Consider the following 16,994-nt stretch of genomic DNA (forward strand, 5'->3'; position numbering starts at 1 on the left):
GTGTGGAGCACGTGGGTGGCTCAGTTGGTTAAGCGTCCGACTTCGGCTCAGGTCATGATCTTGAGACTCGCATGAGCTTGAGACTCACATCGGGCTCTGTGCTAACAGCTCAGAGTCTGGAGCCTGCTTCGGATTCTGTGCCTCCCTGTCTCTCTGCCCCTCCCCTGTTCATGCTCTTTTTCTCTCAAAAATAAATAAACATTAAAAAACATTTTTAAAAAAAGGGTGTGGTGTGTGTGTGTGCAAAGACAGAGAAAAGGAATGATAAAGCAAATGTGGCAAACACAAAAACACCTTTGTGAAAGGTGACTAGGAGTTCTTGGTACTATTTTTAACCATTTAAGTTGAAATTATTTCAAAGTTAAAAAAAAATTTAATGTTTATTTTTGAGAGAGAAAGAGAGAGAGAGAGAGAGAGAGAGTGTGTGTGTGTGTGTGTGTGTGTGTGTGTGTGTGTGTGAGCAGGGGGCAGAGATGTGTGTGTGTGTGTGTGAGCAGGGGGCAGAGAGGGAGTGAGAAAGAATCCCAGGCAGGCTCCAGACTGTCGGCACAAAGCACAACGTGGGGCTCAAACCCACGAACTGTGAGATCATGACCTGAGCCGAAGTCACACACTCAAGCGACAGAGCCACCCAGGCGCCCCACAAAACAAAAATGTTTTAAAAACAGTCTTCAGATGCCACCCCTAAGAAACCCAGTGAGCACCTCATGAAGTGTAAATCATCACCCAGACCACATGTGATGCAGCTCTTTGGCAATGAGATGACACACACACATGGAAGTCTGCTGGTGTGGCTTCTGTGCCTCTGCTTTGCTCCCTGCCTCCCCATCTCATGGAGGGAAGCACACACGAGAGAAGAAGTCAGCACACTAAGGACAGAGGGTAATGGACAGAGTCCAGGCTCTTGATGGCATCACACTGCTGCTTCATCAGTTTTGGACTTCTCTCTTTTGAGCTTCTCACTATAAAACAAGCTAACTCCTATGTAAGCCTGTGTTAATCAGGATTCTCTCTGTGATGGGGCTCCTGGTTGGCTCAGTCAGGAAAGCACTGTGACTCTTGATCTTGGGGTTGTAAGTCGTTTTGGTTCTCTTTTTAATTTTTTTAACATTTCTTTATTTTGGGGAGAGAAAGAGAGACAGAGCATGAGCAGGGGAAGGGCAGAGAGAGGGAGACACAGAATCCGAAGCAGGCTCCAGCCTCTGAGCTGAAGGCACAGAGCCCGATGCGGGGCTCGAACTCATGAACGAGGAGATCATGACCTGAGCCAAAATTGGCTGCTTAACTAACTGAGCCACCCAGGCGCCCCCCGGGGTTGCAAGTTTGAGCCCCACGTTGGGTGTAGAGATTACTTTTAAAAAATTGGGGTGCCTGGGTGGCTCACTGGTTGAGTGTCCAACTCTTGCTTTCAGCTCAAGTCATGATCTCAGGGTCATGAGACTCAGCCCTGAGTTGGGCTCTGTGCTGAGTGTGGACCTGCTTAAGAGTCTCTCTCTCTCTCTCTCTCTCTCTCCCTCTCTCTCTCCCTCTCTCTCTCTCTCTCTCTCTCTCTCTCTCTCCCCTCTGTGTCTCATTTTCTCTCTCCTACTGCCCTTCTCCCCCACTCTCACTCTCTCTCTAAAAAATAAATAAAATAAATTTAAAAATAAAAATTTTTAAAATGGTAAAATCTTATAAAAAAGATTTTCTCTGATATTCGTAGTTGAATACTTTCTTGACGGATTTTGAATTGAAAACAAACTTCAGAAAATGTGTTTGTTTCATGCACTTTCAGTCTGTTTCAAGTTTACTCCTTTGTTTCTTGACACCTCCCTGCTAAGTGCACTGAACAGCATATGTAGGTCACTTAAAATGAATTTAAATTAACTGTGGCTCTGACACAGTATTCTCAAGGTGGAAAGACTCTGATAACACCCCAAGAGCCAGGGGGTCACTGACAAGGAGATACACAATCCTCACCACGCTACTCCTCAGGGCAGTTGCGCTGAAGTTTAACACAAGGCCGGGCTCTGTGATTAAACGAGGAAGATACGAAACAAAGGATTCTGACTCCTTGGATTTCTTCAAGCGACCAAATCGAGTCATGCCTAAAGCAGTCCTCCTGTGTAATTCATAAAGAAAGAAATTATTTTGAAAAATAATTTTCACATAAAAAAAAGGAAATCACTAATTATCACTCCTACTAAAAGGAACAAGGGCTCTTGGAAAAAAGAAAAGGCTTATTCTGGGTATTCTGGGTCTAGGGAAGAGAAAGTACACATGATCCCAGAGCATCCTGTTTTACTAGAAAGCAAGGAAGTTGCTCAAAGAATGAAGTGAACATCTAAGGGACCCACGATCTAGCCTGAAGGGGCTCCCATCAGCCAAATCTGGGACAATTTAGCATCAAAAAATAATACTGATGGTACATCATGGTAATGAACAAAGAATCCACAGTGATGCTCAAAAAGAATGTAGAATGAACAAAATAATCAGAAACATCACTATTTTGCAACCATCAATCTAGCAACTGATCCAGGCAAGGATTATCAATGGATGGGGTGAAATGTTCTTTGGGAACAGGAAATTTATATGATCTCAAATTATCATAGCACATGTTACTTATTAATTTTTAATAATTACTTAGTAAAGGAAAAATTCATCTACAGTGGAAAGAGAGCTGTCAGACGCACAATGGGGACAAACGATTCAACTTAGCAACACCGACAATGGGACAAACTGCCATTTATGTTCCTTCTGAGGTGATGCAATGATAAGGACACAATACCAACCAAGTAATTAGCACTCTTCCCAAAAATGTTTGACATGAATGTAAATCTGAGGAAACAATCCAAAAACTCCACAGTGCCAAAGGTTCTGTAAGACAACTGGGTAGGCCCCTCGAAAATGTCAGCATTATGATAGATGAAGAAAGGTGGGGATACAAGTCTAAAGAAAATTAAGAAAACATGACAACCAATTGCAATACATGATCCTTGAATGGAATCTGGATTTAAAAAAAGGAAAAAGAAAAAGATAGCCATAATGGATACCAGTGAGTCAAACAGAGAAATTTCAATACAGACTGTATACTGTATAACTGTATCAGTGTTAAATTTGTTGGGTGTGGAATCATAGCATAGTCCTATGTAGGAGGATATTCTCCATGGGAAATAAATTCTTTCCTAATAAAGTACTGAGGGTTGAGGTATGGTATCTTCAGCTTACCTTCCAATGACTCAGCACAAAGATAATGCGTATGTACAAAGGTATAGAGGTCGAGAGAGAAATAAAAGCATAAGTGGCAAAACGTGAACAACTGGTTGAAAACAGGCAAGGAACGTTTGAGTATTCACTGCACTCCACTTTCAACTTTTCTAAGGTTGGACATCCTACAACTTCGCTTGAAGTGTCTCCCCAGTGCCGCATAAAAGAGACAAGGAAAGGTGAAGACATACTTGCAGCCGTCACCGTTTTTAAACTTCTTCCATCTTTCATACAATTTATTGGCAAGTTCCAAATCCACATCCCAGGTAGACCGATCCAGGGAAAGACTCCCTTCCCAATTAGGATTTTCTAAAAGTTAGATCAGATTTAATATTTAGATTTATAGAAGATGCAACTCAATTAGTAAAGAATGCCACAGGCTGCCAAACTTCTCAAACTGAGAGGCCTGTCAAATGCATAAACACACCCCCTCCCTCCTCCCTCCCTCTGACTTTCCTAGGATCCCTCTAACTCAATGGCAAATGGTACATCAAATCAAACAAACATGTAGAAAACAAAACTAAATCGAATCATGTAAAGGTAAGAACATAAAAGACACATGGCACATGAATACAGCCTGAAACAAGTAAAAATTATACTCGGAACATTTTTAACAGCTTTCCGTCTAACAGGCTAAACTGCTTCCCCGTAAGCACTGGTCATCATCTAAGCCTTTCGGTGATCAGTGCTGATGGACGAATGGTCCTCCCAAAGAAGGGCACAGACCAGGCCTGGGGAAGGTGCGTGTGCATATTTACAAAACGGCCTCCTGTTCACTGAGCCCTCTCTACTTATCTGTTCTGTCCTGTCTGTGCTAAAGAGTGTAGCAGGATGAAAACATGGGTGTCTCCTCAAAGAAGTCTCCATACTGCAACAGTCTCCTTACATTCAATATTTTAATAAATCAAAAATGTAGGGCAAGGGCTAGAAAGAGCTTCTATATCAACACCATAGCATACAATCTCACATAACAGCAAGCACCCCCTGGAAGATGTTTATGCTCCTATAATCCAAGTCTTCAAACACAATTCCAGGTTATTTTTACCAACTTGTAGTCAGCCCTTTTATAAAAGAACCAGAATCTTCCAACTTTTCCTGGCCACAAAGTTGCTGTGACCATCAAATAATGTGTTTGAAAAAAAATCCCTTACAAAAGTTCAAGCTACTTAAGGGGACATTATTTATACAAGTAACCTCAGGTGTTTTTGGAGGATTCTTAAGACTTTCAAGTCATTCTGTGAATGATCATGCTCTTTAAAAATAAAATATGATACAATTATGTTTACAGGACTAATTATTGCAGCTACAAACTCTATTTTTCCTCACTATTTCCCACCCAACCCCACTCTAGAGTTCTACAGAAAGCCTAAGGGCAAAATACTTACCTGTCTTTGATTTTCCCATGAAATAATGCATGCCACAATGTGCTATCACTTCAAAACCCAGACTCCCTTCCTAGATTGAAAAGTAATATATGAATAACTTAAAACACAACACTAAGCATAAAAATCCTAATGCACTCAAATGCAAAGCAGACATTGGCCTCCACCTCAGTGAATTTCTCTTTAACCAGAAGCCAAACAATGAGAAAGCGAATTCTTGGCTTCCTTTCCCCCTGAATGAGAGCCCTGAACGGTCTCTCACAGGAAGGCTCACAGCAGTGGATTCTGCACAATCATCGATGCCCACAGTGATGATCCATGGGCTCCAAAGACACAAAGCTGCCTCCTGAATTAGAGGTTAATCTCAGGACGTTCCTGATAGGTTTTAAAAAAAACCAAAACACTGTAATCCTCTGAAAAACAGCATACCAATCTGTAGAAACTCCTAAGCCACTCAGGACATTTAAATTGACGTTCCACTTCCTACAGGTTGGGAAAGCACAGACTCGCTACTTCCACATATACATGAAACCTGCCTACTCCCTCCCACAGGGCGCTCTTCTTAATACGCATCTCTTGATCAGAAAAAGGAAATTTCTAAGAAATCTCCCCTCCTCAAAATAAGGATGAATGGAATTAACCTTACACTTTGTGTAGTTTGATTTTAGAGGTCCTAACTTTAAGCCTATAGCTAAGCATGAGGCATTTCTATCTAATGAAACACCAAGGCTAATAAGTGAGAAAAATCATAAAGATGGTTGCATGAATGTCTCATAGTGAAAAATCAGAACCCAGCGTTATACAGAATAGCTTGGATCAAAAAGAAGCAATAACAGTAACCAAATGGAAATAAATAAACATTAAGAAAAAAATGAGACATGTTTAAGATAAGATCTAAATTGAATACGGTTTACCCAGATTTTAGAAAGCATTTTAATTGTGAAACCTTTCAGGCTTTAGATTTGGCCCCCAGGAGAAATGCAAGAACTACAAGCAACCAAGCCTCACTTACCAGAGGTCTAACTACAGCATTTAACCGTCTAGTTTATTTGAATTCATTGCAAGGATGCACTAAAAGCTCAACTGTGCTTTTTAGAGCAAACACATATTCCTTGCTCTACAAATTTTGGAAATAAATGAAAATGAGATGAATCTACTTGTAATACCTTATTTTGTTCAAGAACCTCAAGTTACTTTATGAAAAATGGAAACTCTTTCCAAATAAAGAGTTCCATATCTAAACAAATGACCATCTAAGCTTGGCCTGGTAATATCTGTTGTATTTCTTGAGATAGTCTTAAAGAACACGAGCTTAACTCTGCCAATAAAACCCAAGCACCATAAGTTAATAACAGTAATTATTATGAAAATTATAACACATAGTGTTGTAAACAATACCTTGGTTGGTGCTGAGTAAATCTGTAGAGGTATTGCAAAAACGGCACCTGTGTTTGTAGTCAAAAATACATTGGTGAATAGATTTATGGCAATGTCTTTAACAGCAAGTTTCAAAGTAAATATATTCCAACAGCCTGGAGGTAGAAATAAAGGGCCAGTGAAATTCAGAATCTAAAAAGAAAAAAAGCAAGAGAAATTACTTTTTCTAATACCAATTATGATTAAAACCATTATAAAGTATGATACTAAAGTTCTTTTGTACTTTCAAAAATAGAATTTACTCAACTATTTCCAGCTCAAAGATTGAAATATTTTCATATAAATGATAGGTTTATGTTTCACATGCTGTTTTAATTTCACAAAAGTAATCTTGAACTTTTCATGGGCAATATTTTGAAAAAGTCTATTTTGTCATTAAGCAGGCTTATTTTTTTTTTCAATATATGAAATTTATTGTCAAATTGGTTTCCATACAACACCCAGTGCTCATCCCAAAAGATGCCCTCTTCAATGCCCATCACCTACCCTCCCCTCCCTCCCACCCCCATCAACCCTCAGTTTGTTCTCAGTTTTTAAGAGTCTCTTATTAAGCAGGCTTATTTTTAATAAATACAATCTTTTGAGTATAAATTGTACATTGTAATTTTTTTAATAATGGTGACAGCAAATATCCTTTAAGAATATACCTTGGTCCCTCTGTGTTCCTTGAACGATAGTTTAAAAAAACAAATAGATCTTAGAAATAATTCTGAAAATGTTACAAGAAAAATACTTGCTTTAAAACTCAGAAGAAAAAATTAAACTTTATAAATATTAATTTCATTGCATCTGACCTTAAACAAAACTTAAAATAGGCTAAAACTTGGATAAAAATACCGTATGTACCTTTAAAATGTGCTTGGTCTCCTTGGAAACAAACACATCATTTAATACAACACTATGGTCAAAATGGTTGAGGTACCACATTGACCAAACTCCTGAAGTGTTCTCGTGAGTCTCTATGTGAAACTGGGTCGCAGAGGAGTCCATTCTAAAATACCTGCGAACACAGGACGTGCATGCTATCAGCCCTGAGTGGGAGACAACCCACCAGCACTCAGCGCGCCTCGGAGTGTGCCAAAAGAGGAGCAGCATGAAACGTCAGAGCACAAACGTTAGCGCCAGGAACAGACCGCCAGGCTGCCTTCTTCACCCTTCGTGCCCTCAGGTGCAGCCTCTGAAGGCCAGAGGGTAAGTGACCAGGCCAGGACCAAGGCAGCTCACACAGGCCGCCAGAACAAAACCAGGACCCCAAAGCGCATCCTCTTCCTCCTTCCCACACCTGACTACCTGGTCCCCAGCCCAGTCCACAAACGGAATCACTGGAATCCTTCTTTTCCCCTCTCCCGTTCTGCCATCAGCCTTTCCACTGCTTGCTAGCTGTGTTAATGTACGCAAGGCAAGTCCGGAGAGAGAGAATCATACACGTCTCATCAGTCACATTTTTAAATGATTTCCAGATGAAAAACACTTAAACAAACATGATTTAAAGGAAAATGGATTCACCCTACCCTTGAATCACAGGAGAGGAGAGACACACTTTTAGTGTTGGAGTGTTTTTTATTTTCTTCACGTCTTCTTTAATTCCACTGGCACATGATGTAGCTGTTTTGAGATACAAAGAAACAAACGTGAAGCATCTTTTCTTTTGTTGCGCCTGAATAAAAACAGGATATACGTTTTATTTATAACTTTCTAATTACTTCAGTTTCTCCATTAAAACGGTATCAACGGTAAAATACTTTCTCAAACACTCCTATCTTTTTCCTCTGCTGGCTGGTTGCCAATTTTCTAGAACTTGGATGTCTACCACACACACACACACACACACACACACCCCTCCCTTTTTAAACCAACCTCTCATTTCTTCCTTTGGGAGAAAAAGAAAAAGAGAGTCAACGCTTTATAGTTTCTCTTTACAAAGATCTGCATTCACCATAAATAAGAGGAAAGTCTTTAGGTCTGCCAGAGATGACAAAAGTGAAAAATGATACTTAGCCGGGTGGGGTGAAGAGGAGCATGTGGAGGCATGAGCAAGAAAGGAAAAAGAAAGACAACCGAAATAGCAAGAAGGAGCTTCACAGGGTGAGTGGAAATGCATTCCAAAACACTGGAGATTATCAAAACAACACTTTTAAGCTTTCCCTGAACTACTCCTAATATTAAGGCATTGGCATTAAATTCTTAACTCTGATACAAATACTCAAGTCTTTTTTTTAAGCTGCATATATGGCCCCAACCCCCCCCAAAAAAATTCCAACACTAACAAAAAATGTGAAATTAAAGTCCATCCGAGTCCCCAGTTATCTTGGAGGAAACAACTGCTAGCAGGTTCCTGAGCATCCGTCCAGTGTTCTATGACATGCAAGTACACAGACACCCTTTAAAGGACACCAAGTGTATGTGCTGTTTGCATTACATGCCCACATATGCCTCCTAATAGCTGCAGGGTATACCCTCCTGTAAATACACTGCAACTAAACGAGCCCCCTGTCGACAGACGGATGTTGTCACTAACAGTGCACATTTCTGTAAGCAGTTCTGAATATGTATATGAGTGTACCTAGACAGTTCCCAGATGTAGCGTCAAAGAGCATAAATGTGCATTTTAAATTTTCACAGATTGCCAATTTTCCCTCCAAAAAGCCTGATTTGGTTAGTACTCTTGTCAAAAATACGTGTTTTTTCCCTAATCATTACCAACACAGAATATTAACACTTTATTGATCTAAGGAATAAATTATATCTTACTTGTGGCTTTAGTTAACATTTCTTGAAACATAAGTGAGGCAGGGTGCCTGAGTGGTACAGTGGATTAAGCATCCGACTCTTGATCTTAGCTCTTATGGTTTGTGAATTCAAGCCCCACATTGGGCTCTGCACAGATGGTGAGGAGCCTACTGGGATTCTGTCTCTCCTTCCCTCTGCCCCTCCCCTGCTGGTGCTCTCTCTCTCTTAAAATAAATAAATAAACTTAAAAAAATTAAAAAGGGGTGCCTGGGTGGCTTAGTCGGTTAAGCGTCCGACTTCGGCTCAAGTCATGATCTCACAATTCGTGAGTTCGAGCCCCGCATCGGGCTGTCTGCTGTCAGCACAGAGCCTGCTCCGGATCCTCTGTCTCCTCTCTCTGCTCCTCCCCTGTTTGTGTTCTCTTTCTCTCAAAAATAAATAAGCATTAAAAAAATTTTAAAAAGAAAAAGAAACAGAAGTGAGGCAGGGCATGCTTTCATATGTTTCAAACAACTTGCATTTATTTACAGAACTCTTTTTAACCATAAATAAGAACCTAAAGCTACAGCTGGGTTTATACTCACTAGATCTAGCTTGCATTCTGCACAAAGATACACAACCCGGGCAGCACAACCTTGTTCTCTGTGGAAGCAGCACCTCCACCAGACACATTTACATCCTGCTCTTTCAGATCACCACGTGAGTTAAGCTTTAAATGCAAAATCCCCCATATGTGGCAGAATAACAGTGGCATCAACAATCATTTCTTCCATCATTCTATCTCTTAGAACTCTTAAGGCTGCAATATTACCATCAAGCCAATTTGCTTTCTGAAAACCTTTGTGAAACCCAAGTCATTTCACAGAAAAGAACTGTCATCATAACCAGATAACAAAAATAAAAAGACAATCTCCAGTATTTTTAAAATCTGTACCTTTGCAAGTGAAAGAGGCAATTTTTGTAAAGTTGGTTGCAGAAGTAGGTACAAGTACTGGTTCAAACTGCAAAGACAGAGCATCTCTCTGTGAGAAATGATGTACGTCCTACAAAAATAAAAATCCACATGACTATTCTCAGCTGGGTGAGTATCCAATGTGAATCAACTCTGTTAAAAGAACTAAGTCGTTCAGACTGGCATACAAGCAACTGCTCAGCATATGTGTCTATGACAGTAGGAAGGGGGGTGCTGACAACCTTCATCCTAATGTGGGTTCAAGCAAGGGAAACCGGGTATAAATTAAAGCAAAAGAGAAATGAGACAAGTATTTCTGTATCTGTTGTTGAAAATTCCTCATGTTCTGCAATGAAACATACATTCGTAAGTTTAAATTTTACATTATGTAATTTACAATTACCTGTATCCAAATAAGGCTGTTTCCTGAATGTAATATATACATATTTACTGCCGAATCATCTGTCCAAAAGAATCAGAGCAATGAGATTAAAACAAAAGAGCCATCTCATTCTCATACCTTAATATAGCGGCTAAAGTACTACATTACACATTTCTATAAAAAATGTGACTCGTTTTTCAACACTACCATTGAAACTGGGAACTATTTTCTGTTGGGTATTCTTAAGTCACAAGGAAAAAGATCTATACAAAAAGACTGACCTACCAACATGGGCTCTCTAAAGGATAATGAACTACCAGTGAAGATATTCTGAGTATAGGATCACACTATTACTCCTCTGGATGAAACTAACCAACTGGACAGCTTTAAATAAAGCGATGTTCTCCTATTGATTGGACAGGCCCTTATTTCCTTATTGGGATGATCACATTTGAGGAAAAACAAAACCCTGGGATCTCAAAACATCACCTTCCTTTCAACCTTCACTCACAGAAATGCTCCCCATGGGACAGGGTCTTCTCTACATTGATGTCTATCTGGCCATTCTGAGAATCACCAAAAACTAGGAAGCCGAAGACAGGACAGCTCTCCTGCTAAAGAACCATCACTATTACAGCCAATTCTGAGGGCTGGAAAGTAGATGATGTTTGACCATAAAATTACATTTTGGTACCAATTCTTTCTCTGGATATGTATATGGTATGTGTTTATGTACACGTGGTACATGTGTATGTATGTGTCCATATATATACATACATACACATATACCAGAACAGCCTTGCTAACCAATGGGTAACAGCAAACTCTACATTGTAAATGTCAAAAATCACCTAATATGTGTTGCCTACAAAAGTTCTTAGAAACTGAAGCTGATGAACTAGGTAATTCCTGGTACACAGGACATACATTTTCAAAGACAAAATTCATAACAATGAACACTACAATTCACACTCTCTTAACTTGTCCGGCATCCGGGAACAATTGGCACCCAGTCAGCTATTAAAAATACGACACGGCATGATTTCTTTAACTGAGCTTCTGCAGATCAGTAACAGTGGGACAAGAGACACAAAACTTCCCAAACACTTTGTGAATATTTATATTAGATTGTTGTGCCTGCCCATTTAACTTGTTTCCTATATCAGAATGCAAAAAAAAAAAAAAAAAAAAAAAAAATCATCCCAAGAAAATTAAAAAGTGGTTTGCAGTTGCCACTTAATTTACTCCAAAATAATATAGCCTTATTAGCAGCTACAGATTGAGAACCAGTCACTGTTAATCTCTTAATAACGAACGCAAAGCCTCGTTGTCTTGCATTGCAATGATACAGCCTAGAAGTAAATGCTTTAAGAATGGTGATGCAGGGGTGCCTGGGTGGCTCAGTTGGTTAAGCATCTGACTTTGGCTCAGGTCATGTTCTCGCAGTTCGTGAGTTCAAGCCCTACGTCAGGCTCTGTGCTGACAGCTTAGAGCCTGGAACCTGCTTAGGATTCTGTGTCTCCCTCTCTCTCTGCCCACCCCTGCTCACACTCTGTCTTTCTCGCTCTCTCTCTCAAAAATAAATACTAAAAAAATAAAATAAAACAAAAAAATGGTGATGCAGGTTAATCAAGATATACTATCATAAAAATGTTAAAAGATTCCACCTTACCTGAAGTCTCAGATTTATCTGTGGCTACATAAATTATAGAAAGATGATCTAACAAATCTTGTGTGTTTTCTTCAAACTCTTTTGAGGAGTTTTCCATGGTTACGATTATGCTCATTTGTAGCCGCAAAACATCGTCAGATTCCGTATAACAACTCTGAGATTGGAGGGATGGAAAGAACAAAAGAAAAACTCAAAAAAAAAAAAATCATCCAAACTTTGTGATTTCAAATTTTAGAAAAAGAAAAGCACTTATGATAAGGTCATGTGTGTTTCTGAAAACAGACTGTGTCATGTTATTTTTGATTTCCAAGCCAAAGGCAAGAAAGGAAGGATGAGAAGAGTGAATTTTTAAATTTTACCTTTAATTGCTGACACACTTTATTACGTAAACTGCATTCCAGTTGTACTTGCAAGAGGCTAGTATTAGTGGTTTCTGCCTAAAAGAAGAAAAAAGGGGAGAAAAAAAACTTAAAAAGAGGCAAAGAGTTCAATCTTGTATTCATAGTAAACAATCTATCATTTATTCAGAACATTCATTCACTTAATAAATATTTGAGTATCTGCTAAATGCTGGGTACTATCCTAGTAGCTGGAAATAAACATGAATAAGACAGAAAAGCCTGTCACCAAGCTCACATTCTAATGGAAATCATAAGCTCTCCCTTGGGCAACATGAAAATTCCTATTATGGCAATAAGGAGATAAATATGTTCTAAATATACACAGGAACACTGTAGTTTGGCATTTCTTATACTTTCTGAACATTCTGTTTCAACACAGGAATCTTTTATTTCAAAGTAGGTTCACCCAGCAATAGCCAATTAACTGTTCCTCCGTCTGCCTTCCGTTAATAGAATGTTAGAAGTTGTGGCAAAACAGTTAAGAGATGTCTAAAACTGAAACGGGCTATCATTATCATTTTTAAAATGTGAAAGAGCTATGCATGGAAGAGACGAAAATAAATGAAAAGAATGCAAAATTTCATCAAGTTCAAAGATCTCAACAGCCACATGGAATGATAATCGACATATCTTTTAAGATAAGGAAATGCACACTCTGATTCAGAAATACAGTCATTTGGGGGGGAGGGGGGAGCTGCAGACAGTGAGCACACAGGGAAGTCAGGTAGTGCAGCGTGTAAATCCAAAACCCATCAGCTATGACAGCTCCTCTTTTGTTCAGCTTGATGTGTCTGGCATAGTGATTATAAAATAAAAAGGCACTCGGCCTGGCAGCCACAGTCACGATGGCAGGAAATCTCAGTAAGGCAAGGAGGCATTCCCCAAATCCTTGGCGGACTTGATTGCGGGTAAGCGTTTATTCACTCCAGGAAGACTTAATATTAAGTAGAAAGAACCACCATGATTGTGTTTAATTTATTAGATTTATTAAGAATTACCTAAGCACACTATATTAAAAACACATTTTTAACTACTACAATTTTCATTCAGCAATGAAAGTACCAAAAAAGGAATAAGACACATTTTAAAATGCAGTAAAGATAGTGGAGTTTAATCAAGATGGGGCGCCTGGGTGGCTCAGTCAGTTAAGCTTCCAACTTCAGCCCAGGTCATGATCTCCTAGTTTGTGAGTTCAAGCCCCTCATCGCGCTCACTGCTGTCAGCACAGAACCCACTTTGGATCCTCTGTCCCCAGCTCTCTCTGACCTTCCCCCACTTCCCCTTCCTCTTGCCCCCGCATCCCAGGGGCTCATTCTCTCTGTCTCTCTCTCTCTCTCTCTCTCAAATAGACATTAAAAAAAAAATCTTTAAAGAAGATTAACCAAGCTTGAAATAGGACCAAACATTAACCAAAGACTATTCTAAAAAGCAACTGCTAATTGGGGTGCTGGGTGGCTCAGTTGGTTAAGCATCCAACTTTGGCTCAGGTCAACAATCTCACGGCTCATGAGTTCGAGCTCCTCATCAGGCTCTGTGCTAACAGCTCAGAGCCTAGAGCCTGCTTCAGATTCTGTATCTCCCTCTCTCTCTGCCCCTCTCCTGCCCACGCTCTGTCTCTCTCTCTCACTAACAAACATTTACAAAATTTTTTAATTAAAAAAATAAAAAGCAACTGCTAGTATCTGCTAGACTTCAACAGAATAATACCATTTGTAAATGGAACCTAAAATCTTAAGGAAGAATTAGATGACTGAATTTGTCTTTCTGCAAACAAGTCCCACCATATCATAGACATAAAAAGAAAAAGCCCACTACTCTCTGAAATTGCTTTAACCAAAGTTATAAATGACCTCCTCACATCCAAATCCAATAGGCCCTTCCCATTTTGCCTAATGCTTCTGCCAATTTAACCCCATTAACCACTGGTGCTTCTCTTGGTTTTGTTCCTTCCTCTTTGCGTCATCCTTTGTGGCTCTTCCCCCTCTCCACTTAAGATGTTAGAGTTATTAGGGATTCTTCCTTCTGCCCTCTTCACTCTCTCTAGGGAAGCTCTGTAACACACCAAAGCTGCCTGCACTTCTCTCTCCACACACCCATGTCCAGCCAATGGCTGGGCATCCACCCGAATGCTCACGCTCACCAAGACAGCTATGCTTGGTGTGCACGTCGTCCTGGAACCACTAGTCATACAGTTATTTAAGCCAGAAACCTGCACACCAACTTCAGCTTCTCACTTACCCTTCTCAAACAAACCCATAACCACCAAGTAATACTGATCACAACTCCTCAGGAACCCTTGAATCCATTCACTTTCCTTCATTACTATATCCTGGAGATAGGGGGTCAGCAAACCATGCCCATGGGCCAACACTGCCTGTGTTTATAAACAAAGTTTTACTGGAACACAACCATGCTCATTCCTTTGTGTATTGTGTACGGCTGCTTTCATGCTACATCTGAAGAGAGGAGTACTTGCAACAGAGATCACATGGCCTGGAAAGTCAAAATATACTCTCCGAGCCTTTACAGAAAAAGTTGAGGAATGCTTGCCCTAGTGGGAAGGAGAAGGAGAGGGAGAGAGAGAGACAGGTAGGCTAGTCTCCCTGTGTCCACCTGTCCTCTCCATTCCAGTCTCCACACTGCATCAAAAGTGAGTTACCAATATGCAAATCAGGTGATGCCACTAGCTGCTTAAAACCCTTCGAAGACCAAATCCTTTACTGTGTCTTCAACACTCAGGTACCTGCCTAGTCTTCATCCACCTCCTTATTTATGCTCCAGCCTCACTGGTCTACTTTCTGCTCCGTTTTGCCTTCAACCTCTAAATGTGTTGTTTTGCTGTAAACTCAAATCCCCAATCCACCCTCCCTCTACCTACCTAAACCTAATTCATCCTTCAGGTCCAGCTTACACACCCCCTTCACAAGGGTTTTCCCTGCCCCACAGCTGGGGTAACTGCCCATTACTCACACCCACAGCACCTTTTCCCTGACCTTTCTTTACAGTCCTCATTATAATGTAACAACTTGCTCAAGGTCCGTCTTCCTCAGAAGATCGTAAGCCCCTTGCCCGATGCTGTTACCTCAATGCCTACCACTTAATGCACACTCAATATGCAATTAGTGAATGAAGACAAGTGGGCACACAGCCACAGACGCTTTAAAAAAGCAAGCTTGCATAAAATAAACTAAAAATAATAAACAGTGGCTCTAAAATAAAAAAATATACCAACTCCTGCCACTTGATGTGTACTTATGCTCTAAAACTTTCAACAACAACCAAAAGTTTAAAGAAAAACCCATATCAACACATTTTCAACATATGCATTTATAATAGTTATGTTTTTTGAAAATTTACAGCACTTTAACTATAGGTGTTAACCCGACAAGGCAATCCTCTTCCCTAAAATATTTCTTCAAATGTTGAGATGTTACAAGTTCAAAATTATAATTTTTTAACGTCTATTTATTTTGAGAGTGTGTGTGAAAGGGGGAAGGGCACAGAGAGAGGGAGACAGAGGCTGTCAGCACAGAGCATGATGTGGAGCTCAAACCCATGAATCATGAAATCATGACCTGAGCTGAAGTCGGATGCTTAACTAAGCCACCCAGGCACCCCCAAAATTATGATCTTTAAACACGATTAACAATCCAACTTGCACAGTGATTTGATGTAATATAAAGCCTACTATTTTGTCATTTTTGGTAAGCTTCTAGATGGATGAATTTATAATTTACCATCTTAAGTAAGATTCCTCTCTTAGCTGGAAGCCTAACAAGAATAAACTACTTTATTATTTTCATTTGTTGCAGAACATATTTCAGAATCCCACAAGGGGGCGTCCTAGCACCTCCACACTGTCCTGAAGTGCTCCAGGTTTTCTCAAAGAACAATTTAAACATTCATGTCTTTAACCAAAGAACAAAACTACTGCAATCTTGACTTTAAAAAGTAAACCATAACCAAAACAGGAGCCACCTGAGGCAACCCCACACACACACACACACACACACACACACACACACACACACCTGGGATTGAATTCTCTCTGAAAGGGCCCCAACTGAGCACACTTGTTATGACAGTGGGACATCCCTTTAACCAAGAATGTGCAGAGCAGATTATAAAAGGAGAACAGAAGCCTACTTCTCTACTTTTTAACACCCCCTCATTACTTTAACAAATTAGGTCATGAATTTTATAGCTAAAAACTAAAAACAATTTTTCAGTGCTTTCCACGTGAAGTATATGGTATCACTCCCTTTCAGAAGATGAGGGAAAACGTGGTTTGGAAGGGTTAAATGACTTATCAAAGGTCCTAACAGTAGCTAATGGAAAACCAGGAAAAAAAATAGCAGGTCCTTTAACACAAGTCAAGTTTTTTCTAAGTAAATCAGAACAGACCAAGTCTACTCCTAAATTTAAAAACCAAAAAGTTCTTCACCATGGAAACAAGTATTAGAACACCATTCCCAGAGATAATGCAACATTCAAGAAAATAGCCACCAGGGCGGGGCGCCTGGGTGGCTCAGTTAAGCGACTCACTCTTCGTTTTGGCTCAGGTCATGGTTTAACGGTTCATGAGAAGGAGCCCTGCATCAGGCTCTGCGCTGACAGCATGGAGCCTGCTTGGGATTCTCTCTCTCCCTCTCTCTCTGTCCCTCCCCCTGCCCCTCTTGCTCTGTCTCTCAAAATAAATAAATAAACTTTAAAAAAGGGAAAAGAAAATAGCAGTGTTTAAAAAAAAACCCTTTTGTAATGGCTTATATTCCCATGCTTTTGTGTTATAAGT

General features: G+C 40.0%; 1 protein-coding gene across 2 annotated transcripts in view; it reads right to left on the minus strand.

Annotated features, from left to right (window-relative positions):
• TMEM131L (transmembrane 131 like) overlaps positions 1–16,994 on the minus strand; it is a 167,794-nt gene that overhangs the window by 49,049 nt on the left and 101,751 nt on the right. For both annotated transcript variants that reach the window (XM_027067612.2, XM_027067606.2), the window contains exons 8-17: positions 12,161–12,238; positions 11,802–11,955; positions 10,151–10,209; positions 9,730–9,838; positions 7,577–7,670; positions 6,912–7,065; positions 6,027–6,197; positions 4,632–4,701; positions 3,438–3,555; positions 1,960–2,101 (exon numbers count right to left, since the gene is read on the minus strand). In XM_027067612.2, the coding sequence (XP_026923413.2) occupies positions 1,960–2,101; positions 3,438–3,555; positions 4,632–4,701; positions 6,027–6,197; positions 6,912–7,065; positions 7,577–7,670; positions 9,730–9,838; positions 10,151–10,209; positions 11,802–11,955; positions 12,161–12,238 (1,149 nt within the window). The remainder of the gene's footprint in view (positions 1–1,959; positions 2,102–3,437; positions 3,556–4,631; positions 4,702–6,026; positions 6,198–6,911; positions 7,066–7,576; positions 7,671–9,729; positions 9,839–10,150; positions 10,210–11,801; positions 11,956–12,160; positions 12,239–16,994) is intronic.

The sequence above is a fragment of the Acinonyx jubatus genome, chromosome B1 (genome assembly GCF_027475565.1).
Source record: "Acinonyx jubatus isolate Ajub_Pintada_27869175 chromosome B1, VMU_Ajub_asm_v1.0, whole genome shotgun sequence".
NCBI lineage: Eukaryota > Metazoa > Chordata > Mammalia > Carnivora > Felidae > Acinonyx > Acinonyx jubatus.